At 38.1% G+C, this 17,982-nt stretch overlaps 1 protein-coding gene across 1 annotated transcript in view; it reads left to right on the plus strand.

Moving 5' to 3' along the window:
* Positions 1–891: 891 nt before the first annotated feature.
* The window catches only part of hk2 (hexokinase 2), a 37,742-nt gene continuing 20,651 nt past the window's right edge, over positions 892–17,982 (plus strand). The window contains exons 1-6 of the mRNA XM_055050786.1: positions 892–1,191; positions 5,827–5,989; positions 9,560–9,708; positions 13,815–13,934; positions 15,722–15,817; positions 17,124–17,223. Coding sequence (XP_054906761.1) covers positions 1,150–1,191; positions 5,827–5,989; positions 9,560–9,708; positions 13,815–13,934; positions 15,722–15,817; positions 17,124–17,223 — 670 coding nt within the window. The 5' untranslated portion in view covers positions 892–1,149. The remainder of the gene's footprint in view (positions 1,192–5,826; positions 5,990–9,559; positions 9,709–13,814; positions 13,935–15,721; positions 15,818–17,123; positions 17,224–17,982) is intronic.

Here is a 17,982-nt window from a genome sequence, read left to right on the forward strand (position 1 = left end):
TTTCTTCTGTTCTTGTTTAGTAAATTAAAAAAAGTAACTATGTGAAATCTAAGTTGTGGACCTGATAAAAGATCAAATGATTATTTTTTTTAATGCAATGATGTGTGGGATCTCTTTTATTAGATTGGTCTTGTTTTTGTTTTAATTTAGCTCAATTATTCTCTAATTGTAGTTTATTGTGTCTAACTATTCTTTGTTTCTCTAGTTTAATTATGTTTCATGGGTCTATTTTGTCTTCTCTTTTTTTTTATGGCGGTTCGCAATTCGGTGCATCACCACTACCTTGCAGATTGGAGTATGGATCAGATGCCTTTACTGCTATTATCTTCCCAAAACACCCATTCTTCCAAAATATATATGCATATGTAAACAAATAAAAATACTATACTAGTTATCTAAATACTGAGTTACTCCCACTTCGGAGGACGTTCCTGTTGAATTTTGAGACTCGGAAGTAGAATTCCATCAACAAGGGAAACTCGGCATTTCAGAGGTGCAGCAGCCATATTTGATTTTGAGGCTGAGTTGGTGAGAAACCTTTTGGGTCTTTTTTTGTGTGTGTACAAATGTGAACCACTCAGTATAAATGTAACATACAAATAAACATCCTTCAACCTAACACATAGTGACAATCAGTTATGGTTATTATAACAAAAACAGCAAAAAGGTATGACTGTTGTAGCCTACTGAAATATTAAAATAACTAACCATAATAGTGGGTGGAAAACTATTCCAGCTGCTATTTATTTTAAAAAGGCTGAAAACCAATGTCTCAAGTTTTCGAGAAGTTACGGATATAAACACAAAGGTGACTTGAGGGGAAGATGCTCCGTCTCACGTACAGCAGAACACGTCGCTCCTCGTTAACAACCAATCGGCGCTTTTACTTTTGAATGACGTCACCTCGCCGCCCAGTTCACGGAAGCTGGAAGTTTCTTGTTTCCTACAGTCCGCCCCTTTTCTCATTTATCCATTGTACAGAGAAGCAGTTTTTGGAACTAAGGGAAAACAGAGAACGGCTTGGCCTTCGTCTCTCAAAGGGAAAGTCCTTTTGTGTGTGTGTGTGTGTGAAAAAAATCTTTTCGCGGTTGTTGTACGTAAAAGCAGCGGGGGGCAGGACGCAAAGTTTACACATCGCTCCATCTGAAGATGTTAGCCTCCACTGAACTCCATGATGACCACGCACAAAAAGTAAGTACCGATGCGGAATAACGAGTCCACGGAGGGAGTGTTTGCGGGGACATTAATACGCTGTGACCTGAGAATCCACTTCCTGCTGCCGGGAGGTGAGAGGAGGTCAAAAAGGTCGGTTTCGCTATAATCCGAACGTTGACAGTCACATCTGTAAGGACAGAAACAGGAAGTTATAGGAGCAACAATGCGCAGAATGGGACAACTCTTAAAGTTTAACACTTAAAGCTACGTCACTATTTTATCTTAAGTTAATTAAATATCAACCTATTATTGTTTTGTAATAGTTAGGCCAAAAATGATTCACTCCCTATATAGATTTTGATGTAAAATTGTTCATTTCTGATAGGAAAGGACACAGATAACTCTATTGAGACAATACAGCAGTGTACCAATAAGTGCCATTTATAGTAAAAAAACAAACAGCATTTCAACAAATATTGTATGCTAAATTATGTATACCTTTCTCAATAATAAGTGGAAAAACGTGTCTGTGGTGTTTTTATTATTTTTAATTGGTGATGATCTCCAAGTCTTTGAGTTTGAAAGGCCTCTTGCCATCACCCTAATCTTTAGCTCCCTCCTCAGATTGAAGCAGGGGCGCCGCCAGGTCTCTTGGGCCCCATGATAAAAAATTAAATTGGGACCCTCCATGCTGCTGTTACAATTTCTTGAGTCTATCTGACCCATCAAATATTTTAAAGGTTTGCAACTGCCTTGCTTTCTTTGGTCCGAGACTGATAACTAGTACAATATTTACTGCTTATGAATTTTACATGCAACAGTCCACATAAGTCCACAATTTTTCTCTTAGTTTTAGATTACTGAAATGTCTCTCCACATAAGGCTGTGTTAGCTGAAGCGTAGGGATGAGCAGCACCACATGAGATTGTGATGGACAGCACTAAAACTCCCTTGTCTCTGATTAGTTGTTTCTAGATAGATCTGGGAAAAAGCAGAAGAAATAAGATTTTTCACAGATTATCTCTCATGCCATGTTATCTCAACAGAATGACAGTTTTAACAAATATGTAAAATATATATATATATATTTTAAATTATAAAAGTTACATACTGCAGCTTTAATTTCACTCAGGAGAGAACGGGTCATCAGGGACTTGGGTTAGAGCTGCTGCTGACTGACATTTGTTAAGTGGTAAAATATACAAGGGGCAGGTCAAATATATGGACATGTTGGTAATTTCTTTCCTTAATTCATTAAATGCTTGTCAAATGGAGGCAAACAGTTTGTAGCTAAGCTAACTATGCTAAATGGTTGATAATCTCACACAGTCCACCCACCTCTCTTGGAGAAAAACTGGGTTACAAATTGACACTTTTACTTTTTTCTCTCTCTATCTCTCTATTTTGTGAAAACCTGACTTTATAATTTTTCTTAGCAGCATAGCAACATCCACAGTCATTCTTGTGAAGGAGAGCATGTCAGCATTCCTCTACTGTTGTGCTGTTACATGTACCCAGGTACAACTCGTATACACATGCTGTGTACATACAAATCAACTCCACAGTAATGACATTTCATTGTTTGATAATGATTTTCTTAGTTGAATCTCCAATGTGCTCTGCACTTGCTACTTTTTGAAATGTTGAAAGATAAAATCAAATTGTTGACATTCTTTGTCAAGACCCATGAACAATTTGTTCATTTACGTGTTTCTTTTTTTGATGAAAATATACCAAAGATGTTTCAGGAAAAGTGTGACTCCATATAGGACCAACACATAAGATGTGTCGTAATGCAAAAAAGTAGACAATTCAATACAGCTAAACATAATTTGAATAATTAGAGTAGAGTTTCGGTTTCTGCTTTTGGTGTGATAAATCTGTCATTCTGTCACAACCTAAGTGGGTTAAATCAGTTTTAACCCACTTAGGGTGACAAATATTATCTTATCTAATATACCCTTTTGGACAGCAGGCGCTATGACTTGTGGAGGCGTTATGAAGCTCAGAATATCAAATAATATCTCTCTCCCTCTTTTTCTTCATCAAAAGTCCTTGTAGGATGGTTCAGTTCTAGGGACCCCTGGCCATGAATATTTCAGAAATCTTGCAACTCGTGTTATTTGAATGAACGGTCAGCTCTGTCGGGCTGACATTAAGCTCAAGTCTTCCTCATTCATTTTAATCAGGTGTGTTTGTGGCGGGGTACATCTAAAAGTTTCACGCAGAGAAACATAAGATGCTTATTTTAAGTTTGTTGCATCTGACAACTTCAAATAAAAAACTTACCCACAATGCTATTCAAACGCATGTGTTTTCCATGCAGACCTTATCGTTGGCAACACTCACACAGTCTGCTGCATTTCACAGTAGATATCGCAGCCTTCAGACCTTCCTTGTCCATCATTATGACTTATCTTTTATATTTTTATTTTTTGCTTGTTTTTTTGTTTTGTTTTTGTAGATGCTTTCGGCTCCATTCTGCTGTTTTATCTTTGGCCATAGATTAAACGCAGCATGTTGTGCTTTTGCCGTTTCGTGCTTCATTACATACCACACTGACATCTCTCACCAGCTCAACAGCACCATGTTTACTGCAGGTCACTTCCTGTTCCCAAGAGGATCCACCTGATATCTGTTGTTTTTAGTCAGTTTTGATTATTCGAACATCAGATTGCTGAATATAACAGGTCTTATCTTTATGTCATGTTATTAAGCCTTTAACAACATTTTTACCAGTGTTACAGTGAAACATCTCTCACATAATGAGTTCAACCAATGCCAGTTCTACCAGGTGTTTGCTGACTACTGCTGCCGCTAGTTTGAAGGAGCTGAGTGGCAGAGGAGGGCTGCTCTGTGACGGGAAGCTCAGTGGCTTGGAAAGTGAAGGTCTGAGGAGGATCTTAGTCTTGAAGGTGGTGCACAGAATGAAAGAAACCCTTTTAAAATTTCGGTATTTAGCCCAATCTACTTTTGGAGTTAATTAGGTTTGATCAGCTAAACAGTTCCTAGGTAGGAAAATCCTGTTGTTTTTAAAGTATTTTGGAGGGAACACATTAGTAGATCACACCTTCAAAGAAGGAAAGCATATTTTCTTTTCAGAATATTAAGTCTTCGTAGTTTTCAGAAGTAAAATTACATACAATTACTTCTGTAGTTTCGATTTTGAATACTTTTTAATGCTTTTAGAAATGATTTTGAGAAATAAACTGACAGAATGAAAGCCATTGTTGTAACCTCCTTAATGCTGCTCTCATTTATTGTAACAATATTGCAAGAAAAACTTCTAGAAAAGATTCGGCCTGCATTAATGTGAGAATCTCATTCAATGAAGAGAAAAGCGAATTGTTTTGCCACCCCTTCCACCTTTAGAAAGAAAGCTAAGGCCCCACAAAACAAAAAAAGGTAATTATGCACAATAGTTTGTGCCCTTTAGGTTCTGAGGCAGGGTAAACTGTTGACATTTTGCACCATAAGCAGATGCAATTAGTGCTATGGAGGAAAACCAAACACAGCTGCCATGTCCGTCAATTAAAAATGTCTGTGTCAACAGAATGCATCAGTCATCGATACAAGCAGAACTGCAGCGGGAAAAAGTCGGGGAAGCGTTTGGGGGTTGAGGGTTTAATAATATTGGTGGCTCTAGCCAACCTGCCTGGGCTTGTGTGGGCGTTTGGCACAAGAAAGCTACAATTCTCTCTGGAGCTCTCACCTCGAAAGGTTCTTCTCACAGCATTTTGTTTCACCAGAGCACAAATTTAGGTAAACGGGAACAAATAATATAAAGTTTTTTTTTTAATTAATTAATTTTTTTGCATTTTTGATCAGTTTTGACAAAGGTTTAATGCATTTTGACTACCAGCTGGACAATGTCAGGAGGTGAAGTTAAACCCAAAAACATAATGTAGCATCATATTATTACAACAACGAACATTAGTGTAATAATGTCAGATTTTACTGAAAAGATCTTAGACAAAAGATATTTTGCCTAAGATCTTTGTCTTAGGCAAAAGGTCACGAGCCATTTCTTCCTCTAGCGCTGGACTCCTGCGTTTGTTTTGGTTGCAATTATCCAGAATGCCCTGTGCTATAGTTCGCTTTCGGCTTTTGAAGTTGTCTTTGATTATCTGGTATTGACATAGTGATCCTCGGTCACTATGCCGACCTGAGACCGAGGTTTTCAGGCGGACTAGCGTTAGCATTTATGATCCTCACTAGAATTAGATTGCAAATCCCCAAACGAACTGGAATTTTGATTAAAGAGGACGAAACTTAGCCTTGATTCTCTGAACAGATGTTAAACAGGAAGACTTGTATTCCTGCAAGTCATAAAGAATAGACTTGGTAGGAGCATGCTATAAACAAAGATACCACAAAAAGTAAATGTCTCTGCTAAACATTTATTTACTTTCTCACAATAACCAAAGTGACTGCAATTGGCACAACATATCAATCTCAGTCGCCCAGCCTACTCAGTTATTCCGACTTCACGACTCCTATTTAAGCATTAAACTAATTTTAATGGGTGCCTTGGAAAATGATCCTGCCTGTAGTCCTCCCCCCTCTGACCTTTGATGCACAAAGCCAGACTCCAGCTGGATTTCATTCCTGTGGCGAAACGGTTCCTCAGCGATCTAACGCATTGCCTGTCCTTGTTCTTACTCTTGTTAGGTGGACAAATACCTGCACCAGTTCCATCTGTCAGACAAGACTTTGATGGAGTTGTCTGTGAGATTTCGGCGGGAGATGGACAAAGGCTTATGCAGAGACACAAATCCCACAGCCGCCGTCAAGATGCTGCCAACATTTGTGCGTTCCACTCCCGATGGAACAGGTAATTCTTTTTTATTCTTTTTTTCCACCTTCAAATCTGTTTTTGAAAATTGCTCCTCTAAACACAAGCTGAGTCCTTATCCAACCCTAAGCAGTTCTTGTGGAGGGAGCCCACAATAACACCAAATCTGTTCAAACGTCCAGAATAATGGGAAAAAAAGGCCTTTGAAAGATTTTCTTTTTTTTTTTTTTTTTTTGCTAGAAAATAAGTTTTGAAGATTTTTAGTCTGAAACAGAGATGTGACAATTTGAGCAATCAAATGTTCCCTTTGTTCATTTATTATAGAACATAAAGGACACAAAGTGTCAATGTCAATTTGAAGGCCCTTTGAAATTTTTTATTTTACTACTAGCTTTTATTTTTCTTCTTTTTTTTAGTTTGTTCATTGTAGTTGAGTGGTTTTTTTTGAGAAGATGGTTTTCACACCACCACTTATCTCTCAATTGTTTGATTAAAGGATTTAAACTTGAGAAATGAACCTTAACCGGCATCTTCAAATAATTATGAGTCTTGGATCTGTATTACAGGAGCCAGCCTATGAAGTGTTTATTCATAACCATTAAACTTTTTCACATGACAACCAAAAACGGTAACAAATTGTCCTGAACGATAAATCTTCCCAGTAACTATGACAGTGTTGTTGTTTTGATGTAGCATATTGAAAATGGTATAATAATGCAAATTTGCTCTCTCAAAGAACAATAAACTCTAATTTTGTGAAGAACAGCTAACACATGAACTGGAAGACATTGTAAATATCCAAAAATAAAACACAACACCCAGAAGCAAAATTATGAATTAAATGGGTTTTTACATGTCTGTCAACAAAATTTCCCCTTTAAAATGAATCATCAGAATGAAAATGATCAAGCTAATTCTAATTCATAATGCAATTAACTGTTGTATTGCTTACGGCGGCAGGCTCAGTATTGCATAATTATTGCAAGAAGGATTAAGGATGCATTTCCTTCCACAGTAATCAACATGTGGTAAACGAAATGCCTGAAATGTGTGGTGTGACGCGACTCCAACACAATGCAATGAAAACAATCGTCTTCAAAAGTCATCCAACTGGTAAATGGAGTCATTATGTCTTTGGAAATGGCAAAAACGGGAACAGGTATGACAAGTGGTTATTCTGTGAAAACCACACATTTTCATGGGTCTTTATAAGGTAGTGAAAAGGTTGAACATAGGTCAGCTTAGGAAATATCCCAAGCTTTATTTGGTCCGTCCAAAGGGAACGGCAGAGCCACAGCGCGGTCTTACACAAATCTGGCCTTTATATTGTATATAACGTTTCTTGTTGATGGAGGTCAGAACGAATGCCCCTTGCTATGCAGAGGTAACAACATAACAACATAAACTAGTGGCAGTGTTGCTCCCGTTGAGTGATTCTGTTGATTGGAGCTGACGGGTTCAGAACCCGATATGCTCACCCTCTCAAATCGCTCCGATTGCTTTGTGTGTTCTGGAGTTTGCCTGAAAGTTTTGGGAATATTTTCACTCTAAAAGTCCAGTTGCTGTTGATTATCTGGTGCATTTGATTTTATTAAGGAATAATATGTCAGACAGCAGTGGTAAGTGTTCTTTTTTTTTTTTAATTGACAGAAGAGCTGGGTGATGTATCAATTTTACAGTTTACTGGAATTTTTGCTTTTTGAAGATTACATTTTTGGAAAATCAGGATTTTTCTCCACACCAACACACACCTGGTTTTTCCATAATGATGTGAGTGAAAACCAGGAAGCCCTTTTAGACCAAGTCAGCGATAAAGCCGAAGAAACGCACACTTAGGGAGGAAAACCTACTGCCGAAACAAAGCCAAACTTCTTTTAATAACAGCAGCTGTTGCATATTCTCTGCATAGTTTAGATGAGGACTGTTGACATTTTCTGACATTGTGTTTTTATCACTTTGCAGCACAGATGTGACTGGAGGTTTGATGAGATTTCATGAATTGGCTAAACCATTGTACAAAAGTAAAGCGAATTGAAAATGATCTCGGATGTAACTTAGGATGTGCTGAATGATATTCATTCATTTAGGTTCATTCTGCTGACAATAAAGGAGCTGAATACATGTCAGTCCTAGAAACTTGAAATTAGGATAAAAGTTGATTTTTCTTTTTTTTTCCCCCACAAGGAGAAGGAGTCAAAAAATAATGATAATAATAACATTTCCCATGACAGGTCAGATGATTGAGTTCTAACTGACTTGAAATGATTTAAATTTGTGGTTTGCATTTTAAAAAGCAACAGTGTCAAATTTAAAATACGTTTAGAGACCCAACAAAGACATGGAAGTTGGTTCTTATTTCGTCCAGATTAAGGGTTTTAAAGACATCAAGTGACTTCATTCTTCCTTTGGTTCACCTTTTTTGTTTCTTTGTTGTTGTTTTTTTTTTTCATTTTGCCATGACGGGCTGTGAAGAAAAATGTTAGTGCATGTACATTCAACCTGCTTGACTTTATCTTTCTTCGCTTTCAGCCTGAGTTGTTGCTTTTGGATCAGAACGCAGCTGGCATACACTTTGGTGTTTTTGAGAAAAGGAGACCGAAATAGACTGCATCCTTATTGTTCTGATGTCAAATACAAACCAAACGTGTGTCAAACTGCAGAGACTTTCTAGCAGCCTGACAGTGCATTTCAATTGCTCACTCTTTACATCACTGTGTCGTTGGCATATTAAAACATACCTTGGGTTGAGGACTGCAAAGATTAATTGATGTAACTGACTGCTGGGTAATTGCCTTGCTGCAAGCCAGGAGTCAGGAAGCAGGTATGGTGCCTTGCAGAAGCATTCATTATTCTTGAACTTTTTCTTATTGCATCACATCACAGCCACAGACTTACGATTTTATTTGAATTTTCAGAAAAACACCCACATAAAGTAAAACATATTTCTGAAGTCAAAGGAAAGTTAAACATGGTTTGAAGAGTGCTGCGTGTACTAGTACCTGTATACGCACCTCTTTGCTCTGATCAATTAAATCCAGTCCACTTTGGAAGTCGGCGAACTAGTAAGCAGAGCCCTCCTGTGTGTAATTGCATCTGAATATTGATACAGCTGTACAGGATGATGACCACCAGAGACCACAGCGAACAGGTCAGAGGGGATTTTGTGGAGAAGTAAGGTTAAGACTTTTTCACAGTTTTTCCAAAAGTGGAAGGAGTAACTCATAACCACAGACCTAAACCAACAGAAAAGTAAAGGGAGCATTAAAGGGGCATTAATTGTGCCATTTTATAGCACAATTAAGTAACTGTTACCTTCAGTTTATAAAAATGCTATATGTCAGCATTTAATTTCTTAAAAGAAATTTACTTTGTAACTTAATGCCTTTAATTTGAGCCTCTGTCTCTTTAAGAAGCTTCTGCTTAATAAATTGAATTATTGTTGTCTTATTGTTTTGCTAAAACAGGTGAATGAAAAAAAATAAAAAATTTTCTCGCCGGTTAAAATTTAGGGCGGTAAAACTGAACAGAACTAAGAGTGTCTGATGGGAAGAAAAAAAAAATTATGAGTAATATCTTTAGTGCTGATTGTAATTTTCTTTATGTTGACAGAACAAGGCGAGTTCTTGGCTCTCGACCTCGGCGGATCCAACTTCCGAATCCTGCTGGTCAAAGTGAAGGGCAACGGCGACCAGAAGGTGGAGATGGAAAGCCAGATTTATGACATTCCTGAGCTCGTCATGAGGGGCAGCGGCTCTGAGGTCAGTCCCACTCTCCGCCTCCCCCACATGTTGTCCAGGAAAGTCCGATTTTTTTCCTGTCCTGTTTTTGGTTATTTTTCCTGTCATATCTGCTGAGCTCTGCTCTGCTCCTCATGCTGGGATTACATGTTTGCCTCTATCATGATAATTAGCTGCTGTTGTGACAGGTGGTCACTGCTATGTCTGTTGGCCTCCATGCACCGAACTTCCCCAAGCAAAAGATGACATGTTGATGCCATGTAGACTCATCACAAAACCAAGACAATTCCATACAGAAGTTGTTGTCAGACGCTATTAATTTTCTTCTCTAAAAACATTCGTGGCATATTGATTTGCTGTTTCTTTCTGTAGGCTTTTTTTTTTTGTTCGCCGTAATTTGCAATGCTGAGAAGCCTATCAAAATAAGCCCTCTCACTGATGCACCCAGCGGGAGAAAAAGCCCCCAGCTGAAGAGCATAATGTGCAAAAATAAATAAATAAATAAATAGACATAAGATGTTAATAGCTTCGTGTTTAATCATTGCTCGGTGTAGCAGCAACTCGAAGTAACGGTTACACCAGTCTCTAACGTTGCAATCCCTGAATGCGTTTTGTAAATGTAATAATTTCAGCAGGTTCTTGAGGAGACACCGATCAGCTGCCATGTGCATTGTCGATGAGGGCCTCATTTAGATCCGTCTGTGAAGGAAGTGGAGAAGTGATAAGTGTTCCTTTTTTATTGCCGTCCCGGTCGGCGTCAGACGTTTCGGTGTCTTGTCCTGCTTCTTCGCAGACTGAGCGGCTCACTTCTACCCGCCACCGCTCCAGTTCTGACAAGTGTTGTGAAAAATGTTAGTGCATGTACAGCGGCTTGCAAAAATATAAAATCATCGATTAATGAGTTAATCGAAAGTTGGCTGAACAGACACAGCATGTTTAGGGTGTCCTTGGAACATGTACGCAATGCCCAGTATATACGGTGAACAAGACTGTTGCTATGGATGTTACAAGAAAGTATACCGAGACAAATTTCTTTAATGGTTTGTCTTGGAAATGTAATACAATTTCTGTACTCTACTGTTTAAGTTAATCAGAGGTTTGAGGAACTTCTTATTAGGATTTCATGCCTCCATTTTTCCCAGATCATAAACATAATGTGTTGCAAACCCTGTAAACTTTTAGACACTTCAGACAACGTGCCATTCAAGGAGTCAGATGTGTGCTGCTCTGTGATTGGCAGGGCATAGTCTAATCAAATGGCCACCAGCCTAAACTTGTCCATACCTACAATAAGAGACACAATAAAGGCGCCTTGAACTGTGGTGGGTTGACTTTGTAATGTAACAGTGCCTGGTTAGGAGGATGGTGTAACATCTCCAGATGTCACTGTTGGAGAGTTGCAGCAACACAGTTAGACAATATTTACATGCCGACCAGATGTGTGAGAGGAATTTCACAAAAGTTCTTTACAAAAAAGAAAAAAAAAAGCCCAACTGCATAGTGACTGAAACTAAGGACTTTATGAAAACTGAGGCCTTCAGGCGGAAAACCTTGTTTTTCTTGCAGGGTGGGAAATTTGTCAGAGTGAATGTTCCACTGAAGTCTTGGGGTTCTCAAGCAAATCAAAACTGCTGTCCCCTCAACCACATTACCGCTGTTGTTTATGTAACAAATCTGTAATATTCTAATTCTACATTTTTTTCTATCATGTTCTGCAAACACGGCGCATTCACGCGCAGCTTGACTGCAGAAAGTCGGACCGGCCTTTAAGCTCATTGGTTGCTACGGCCACTAGTCGTAGCAACTTGCCCTTTTCACATTAGCTAGCATGTTGTCAGCGTACCGCAGCGCGATGCAATTTGTTATGCTACCAAAGTGACATTAGTGACCTCATAATGAGGAGGAGGAAACTCTGACATGTTCAGTGCAAAATATATTGAGGTGGATGACATTGGAGACGGGGATAAATTGTGTTATTTTAATCATGAACACTTTAATGAAACACTTTGGTTCAATCAGAAATGCAACCAGCATGAACCTGTTGATCAATTTTCAAAATAAACCAGGAAGTGTTTTTTGGATGGCAAATTAAATATAAAGATAAACTGATAGCTGTTAAATATGAATAGATCTGAAGATAAATGTCAAATGATCAGACCTAAAGACTAACGCTGCGTGACCTGCAGCGACGCAGGGATTGACGTACACCAGATGCCACTCATTTCATAAAAAAAATGTTTATTTCAGTCGTTGGCAGACATGAAATCAATGTTTGTTTATATTTACGGTGGTCTCAGTCCACAGACGTGGATTGGATGAAAATCTTCCGGGGCGATCTGAGAAGAGAGGGGCAGCACTGTGTGTGGGAGTATGCTAATGCAGTAGGAGCTGAGTTCATACATCCATCTAAACACAGCGGTGTCGTTTCAGATCTCTTATATCTCGTCTTGCTGCCTAAAAAAGTGCCCAGTTTGCGTTATTGTTAAGCATTTGACTCCAGGTTTATTCTAATATTATAAACTCTTAATTTTTAAAAAGTTTATTTGCACTTTTATTTGCAAGTAGTTTCTATTGGAACACTTCCATCATGGAAAAATGTCTCTGAAACTTTATTTTCTGACAGCCTCTAGTTCAGCTGCTCAGGGACCGTGAAGAAGCCCGAAAGCTGAGGACACGCTACATTAATCTCACAGCCCTCAAAGACTTGGAAAAGACTTAGGGTTCACACAAACAGATTGGTTTCAACAGGTTTTTGTTTTACCACCGAAGCACTGCGAATCACACATTTAATAGCGCCTGCTGAGGGATCACAGACTGCTGGGTTTGTCAGAGCAGCAGTTAGTTAGTTAGCACAGATACAAGCCGGTGCTAATGGAAGTGACTTCCCTTAAAATGAAAAGGACGGGATTGAAGTGCTTATCCAAATAAATGTGCTCTTTTTTTTCTCTTTCTGAGTGTAAAACGACTTTTAGAATTGGCTTCATTCTAAACGACAATTAACGATTGATTTAGTGATTGGTTATTCTAACGATGAATTGGATAAATAACTGCCACATTCTGCAGAGTTTTCATTGAACCCTTTAAACCTTTTAATGCAACTCTTGACTTTAAAAGTTGCAAGAAAACAGATGATTTATCTCCAATATTAAATGACAAAATGAACATTTTATTGCCTGAAATGCAGCAGAATAACGTTCTTTTATTATTATCATCATTGGTATCCAGAAATCAGTCCTTAGCCAAAAAAGTAATAATAATAATAATAATAATTCTTACATCAACATGTGAAAAAGCTCATCCCCATTTGATTGAATTAACATTCATAGTTGCAGATTTTATCTTTGGGAAATGTAACCTGAGTGTTGCTAAAACTATGTAGAACAACACATTTACAGACAAATGCTTTTTTTCTCCGTCTTAAACAAATGAAATATGTAATTTTGTTTGTACACCCTTGGCTTAATCACTGCTCTGAATATGTTCTTTAAGCAGAATGCCTTTTTTAAGTTGGCAATCAATCGAATATTAAATTAGTTGACCATTATTTCAATTGGTGATTAATCACAAGTAATCCAATTAATTGTGATAGCCCTACTAAACATGTCTTTTTCACCTCATCATACATAATTGATTTCTAATTGGAAAATATTTCTCACATGAATGTTGATTCTTTAAACGTAAAAATTAAGACCAAATTAAGATTTGGTCTTAATGACCAAATCTTAATTTGGTCATTAAGATTATATTACTCGGTATAAATGACCAGTTTTCTTTTCTCTTGCTTCTCTTGTATCACTGTGTTCAGACTATTCTGAAACTGTGATGTCAATACTTACTTGAATGCTTGCGTCCTCTTACCAGTCTTCATCCCATCTCACACCGGCAGATTCTTGCTCGGCTTTAGGTCCATCTGTGTTAATTCTTTATTCATCGGGAATGTTAACACTTCTCCTCGGTGTCATTCTGCTAATGTTTGCATCATTAAAGCGTCCGCCTGTGCAAATGAAACGGTCCCAGTTGTCCTGACAGTCTAATACAAAGGCTGGAGCGGTGACTTTGATAGCTGCAGCCCTGTTCACAGAGTGTTCTGCTCATGCCTAATAAGAACAACCTTTTCTCTCTTGTAGTTATTTGACCACATTGCCGACTGTCTGGCTAATTTCCTGGAGAAGATGGGGATAAAGGACAAAAAGCTTCCTCTGGGTTTCACCTTCTCGTTTCCCTGCCTGCAGACCAAATTGGATGAGGTGAGCCGTTTTGTACTCCTTTTACCGCTCTAAGTAATCATCACGCCCCGCTTATCATTTCAGTTATGCCTAAAAGTCTGAGTCACATTTATTTCTTTAGATCTCGCCTCAAAGGAGCCAGACTTTCTCTCAGTTTTAACGAGTTCTTCTCTGCTTTCTGAAAGTCTCTATAAGTTTGCTGCCTTTTTTCTGATAGTATTATTTAGTCTTCACATGTAGCTGCTTTCTGTGGAGGCTTTTTAAGCCACTTAAGCATAAAGTGCATCTGAATCCAACAGGTAATCCAGCCGAACAAACAACTCTAAAGAAACCTTTAAGTCTATTAACTTACACTTTCAATAAAGTCAATGAGACCTGCTTTAGATATACAGTAGTTTGTCGCCCCATGTCATAGCTTCTATTTGATTTGTTGTTTTCCTGTAAATTTAATTTTAATTTGGTCATTAAGATTATATTGCTATATTAACATTAAGAAAACAAACAAAAACATTAATTAATGGGGGAAACATTAATTAATTAATTAAAACATTAATTTGGAAACTAAATCGTGTTCCAAATTATGAAGCAAGAGATATTTTCTCAGATTTTCTGAAATGATCAATGCAAATGATGGTCAGTATAATTTTCAAGTCATGAACTATTACAGTATAAATCCAATTTTACTGAACAAAGCTCCCCATGACAACAGTATTTTCTCCAAAATAAAAAACTCGCAATGCACTGTTCCAAATTATTATGCACAGCAGATTTTCGAAATATTTTATGGATTATAAAGAACTGCAAATGGTCATTCTTTGAATGTGCAGCCTTGAGTGATCACACGTACTAAAATCAAAAGTTATTTCAATCAAAAACATCTTAACAGACCCAGTTACATGTTAACATTGGATTCCTTCTTTGATATCACCTGCACAATTCTTGCATCCAGTTTGTGGAGAGTTTCTACTTGAATCTCTTTGGATGTCAGAATATCTTCCCAGAGCTTGTTTTGAATTTCAGACTGAAACAGCAAAGATGGATTTCAATCTATTCTTTGTCATATAAACTTATCTTTTAGCCATATCTCAGATTTGAAGGCCACGAGGTGCAAGAAAATAGTCACCTGTTGTTTCCTGTAGCAACAGATCAAACTGCAAGAGTTAAAAAGATAAATGAATAAAATACGTGCACAAGAAAGAATGAAGTCATAGTCAGCTACCGTGCCACTAAATGTCTTTGAAACCATTAATATGAAGAAAAATAAGGGACAATTTTTCTATTCAAATTCAAAAATGAATTTCCAGCTCTTTGTTGGGGGCGCGATCACATTTTAAGTTTGACATGCCACGTTTTCCTCAAACTCATGTCGTGGCTGCCGTACATGAATGTGGTGCAGTTGCTACATTTTGTCAGGTTCTAATTACATTTCTTGCAGCCTTCAGTGTTCCAGATTACGACGGCTCCACGACTCGTCTGCGAACTCCTGAGTTGCGCTTTGTTTTATGGAAATGTAACATTTTGTATGCTGCCATTTGTCATCTGTAAAGCGATTCCTGAGAGTAAACGACACGTTTAATATTGAAATATGTCGAGATAAGCCTAAACAAACGGTGGCGGTATAAAACTGGATGTTGTGGTGTATTTCTAATTTTGTTCTTTTCTTTTTGTATATATCTTCGATTGTCCTGCTGTCTGCAAAGCAAATTTGCCCCTCGGGGACAATAAAGTTAATCAGAAAGTCTGAAAGGGTTGACAAAGCCAACCTGAAATGAGTCCTGAATCTTCTTTGTCTTTATGTTTTTCTTCAGAGCGTTCTGATTTCTTGGACCAAAGGCTTCAGGCTAAGTGGAGTGGAAGGGAACGATGTGGTCAGCCTTCTGAGGAAGGCCATCAAAAAACGAGGGGTAAAAGATAACCACTTTTTTTTTGTGAATATCACTTTTTAATGGTAACTTAAAAAGTTACTCGGATTCGGATTCAACACAAATGACACGCAGCTTTTTATGAACTCTGTGATGCTGTGAGAGCCGGCTGCACATTGTCTGATAAATAAACCCGAAACAAAATACAAGCAAACATGTCCAATCATAAGAGGCAATTGCACAATATTCTAGTTTTTTTCCCCCTTAAAGTTTTCGGTTGAATTTTTGGGGTTGAAGGTCTCATTATTTAAAGATTTCAAATGTAAACATTATGCATTTTCCTTTAAGTGTTTGAAAGTTACAAGGGCAGACTCATCCAGGAGTTTGTTGGCTTTCTACATCCGCTGGACAATCCGCCGCAGATCAGCACACTCTCTCTTCTTTTGAACTCTGAAAATCCAGAACACTTAAAGTGAAATCGAAGCGATCCGACTGCATACCAAATGTTTGAGCTCTGAGAGCCTCGGGGCTCGAGTCATGTTCAACCAGAGCCATTCTGTTTGCTGTGGGCCTGTGCTGCCATCAGAACCCACGGATGTATGTTAAAGCCATGTCTTCAAGACTGAAACCGTTTCAGAGAGATCAAAATGTCTGCGTTACCAATTGAGGACACAAGACCTTCTCGTTTTCCCAGCCAAATGGTTCTGAATGAGATGGTTCATTTATATACAGAAACACGCTTCAATCGTGCATGTTGCAAACTGGAGATTTAGTTTGAATATTGAGAAATAGTTGAGGTAGATGAAAGAAGGCAGGCGCCACAGGAGAGAAATGGCTTTAGATCTTGTTTTTGACTTTAAATGTTCTGTGAAGTGAAGCCGAGTTGGTGGCAGAAGTGAGTCTGTCTCAGCACGCCTCCTGTTCAGGTGACCGATGACCAGTCAGACGCCTGCTGGGAACTTTAACACCCAGTCAGCAATCACTGAGGCTTAACATCTGAATGTCAAATTTGCATGAAATGTAGAAAATAAAATCTGGAGAAAAAAACCCCCCAAAAGCTAAAGCAGCAGTATGTCACTTTTATAAAAATAAACAAATTCTTGGCTACAGAGATAACAGCAAATGCACCCTTTTTCCCCTTCTCATCCGTTCCCATTTTCCTGCAAATAATACTAAATGCATATATTGTATAATAGATGCATACTTCAGCTTCAAGTCAAAGCATTGGTTGAATCAAATGTTCCTCTCAGTTTTAGTTGTTTCTAATCAAGATGTGTCCGCATTTTAATTTCATTCTCCAGAACCTACAGCTTTCGCTCGCTGCAGCGTAAACAAACTTTCATTGCAGGACTTCGACACTGATATCATGGCAGTGATCAGCGACACGGTGGGAACCATGATGACCTGCGGCTTTGATGACCGTCACTGTGAAATTGGCCTTATAGTGGGTAAGTGCAATCTGACTGTGATTATAGGTAAAGTGAAGATGAAGGCCCTTCGACGTTTTGAGTTATGAAAGCAGAAATCAGAGGGAAAGAAAACCAAGTAGGCAATTTGCCGAGGAAAGAAAATCATTCTGAGGCATTTAGGTCACTCCGTCTTCAAGTGTTCTGTTTGTATTGACTTTAAAATACCAACATTTAGCAAGATTATAGATAATCTGCCGAGGCAATTCAGAGAAACTCGAGGGTGAAGGCTGAAATAAACCCAGGTCGTAACCCGGGCTGCCGCATGCATTTATGTTTCTTCAACACTTTAATGTTGATTTAGGGCACTGACACACAGTTTGCCATTCAATCATGTTTTCAGCTGCATTTCTAATCATAGCATCCAGATGGTTAAAAGCAGAAAGGAAGAAGGTTGACCTGATGCTCTGATTTACATTCGCTCTTTCATAAATTTGATTACATTTGCCTGTTTTGCTCATCGGTTTATGCTTAACATGTTTTTTTCCTTCGTTTATAAAGAAATGCAACAAATAATGAAAAGGACTGAAAATATTTAAAAGCACTTTTTTTTTTGGCTTTAAGACGTCTTATACAGTATCTAATTATTAAAACACATTACGAAAATTGCAATCCAGTCTGTAAATTAATTTATTACATGAAACGTTTTATTTAACTGCACTATGTAAGTACGTGTTCCCAGTTCCAGGTTTTCCAAACTTTTTGTTACTTGGGCCAAAATTGTTGAGTCAAAAGTACTCA

Source organism: Poeciliopsis prolifica, unplaced genomic scaffold (genome assembly GCF_027474105.1).
Source record: "Poeciliopsis prolifica strain line A6 unplaced genomic scaffold, Auburn_PproV2 SCAFFOLD031, whole genome shotgun sequence".
Taxonomy (NCBI): domain Eukaryota; kingdom Metazoa; phylum Chordata; class Actinopteri; order Cyprinodontiformes; family Poeciliidae; genus Poeciliopsis; species Poeciliopsis prolifica.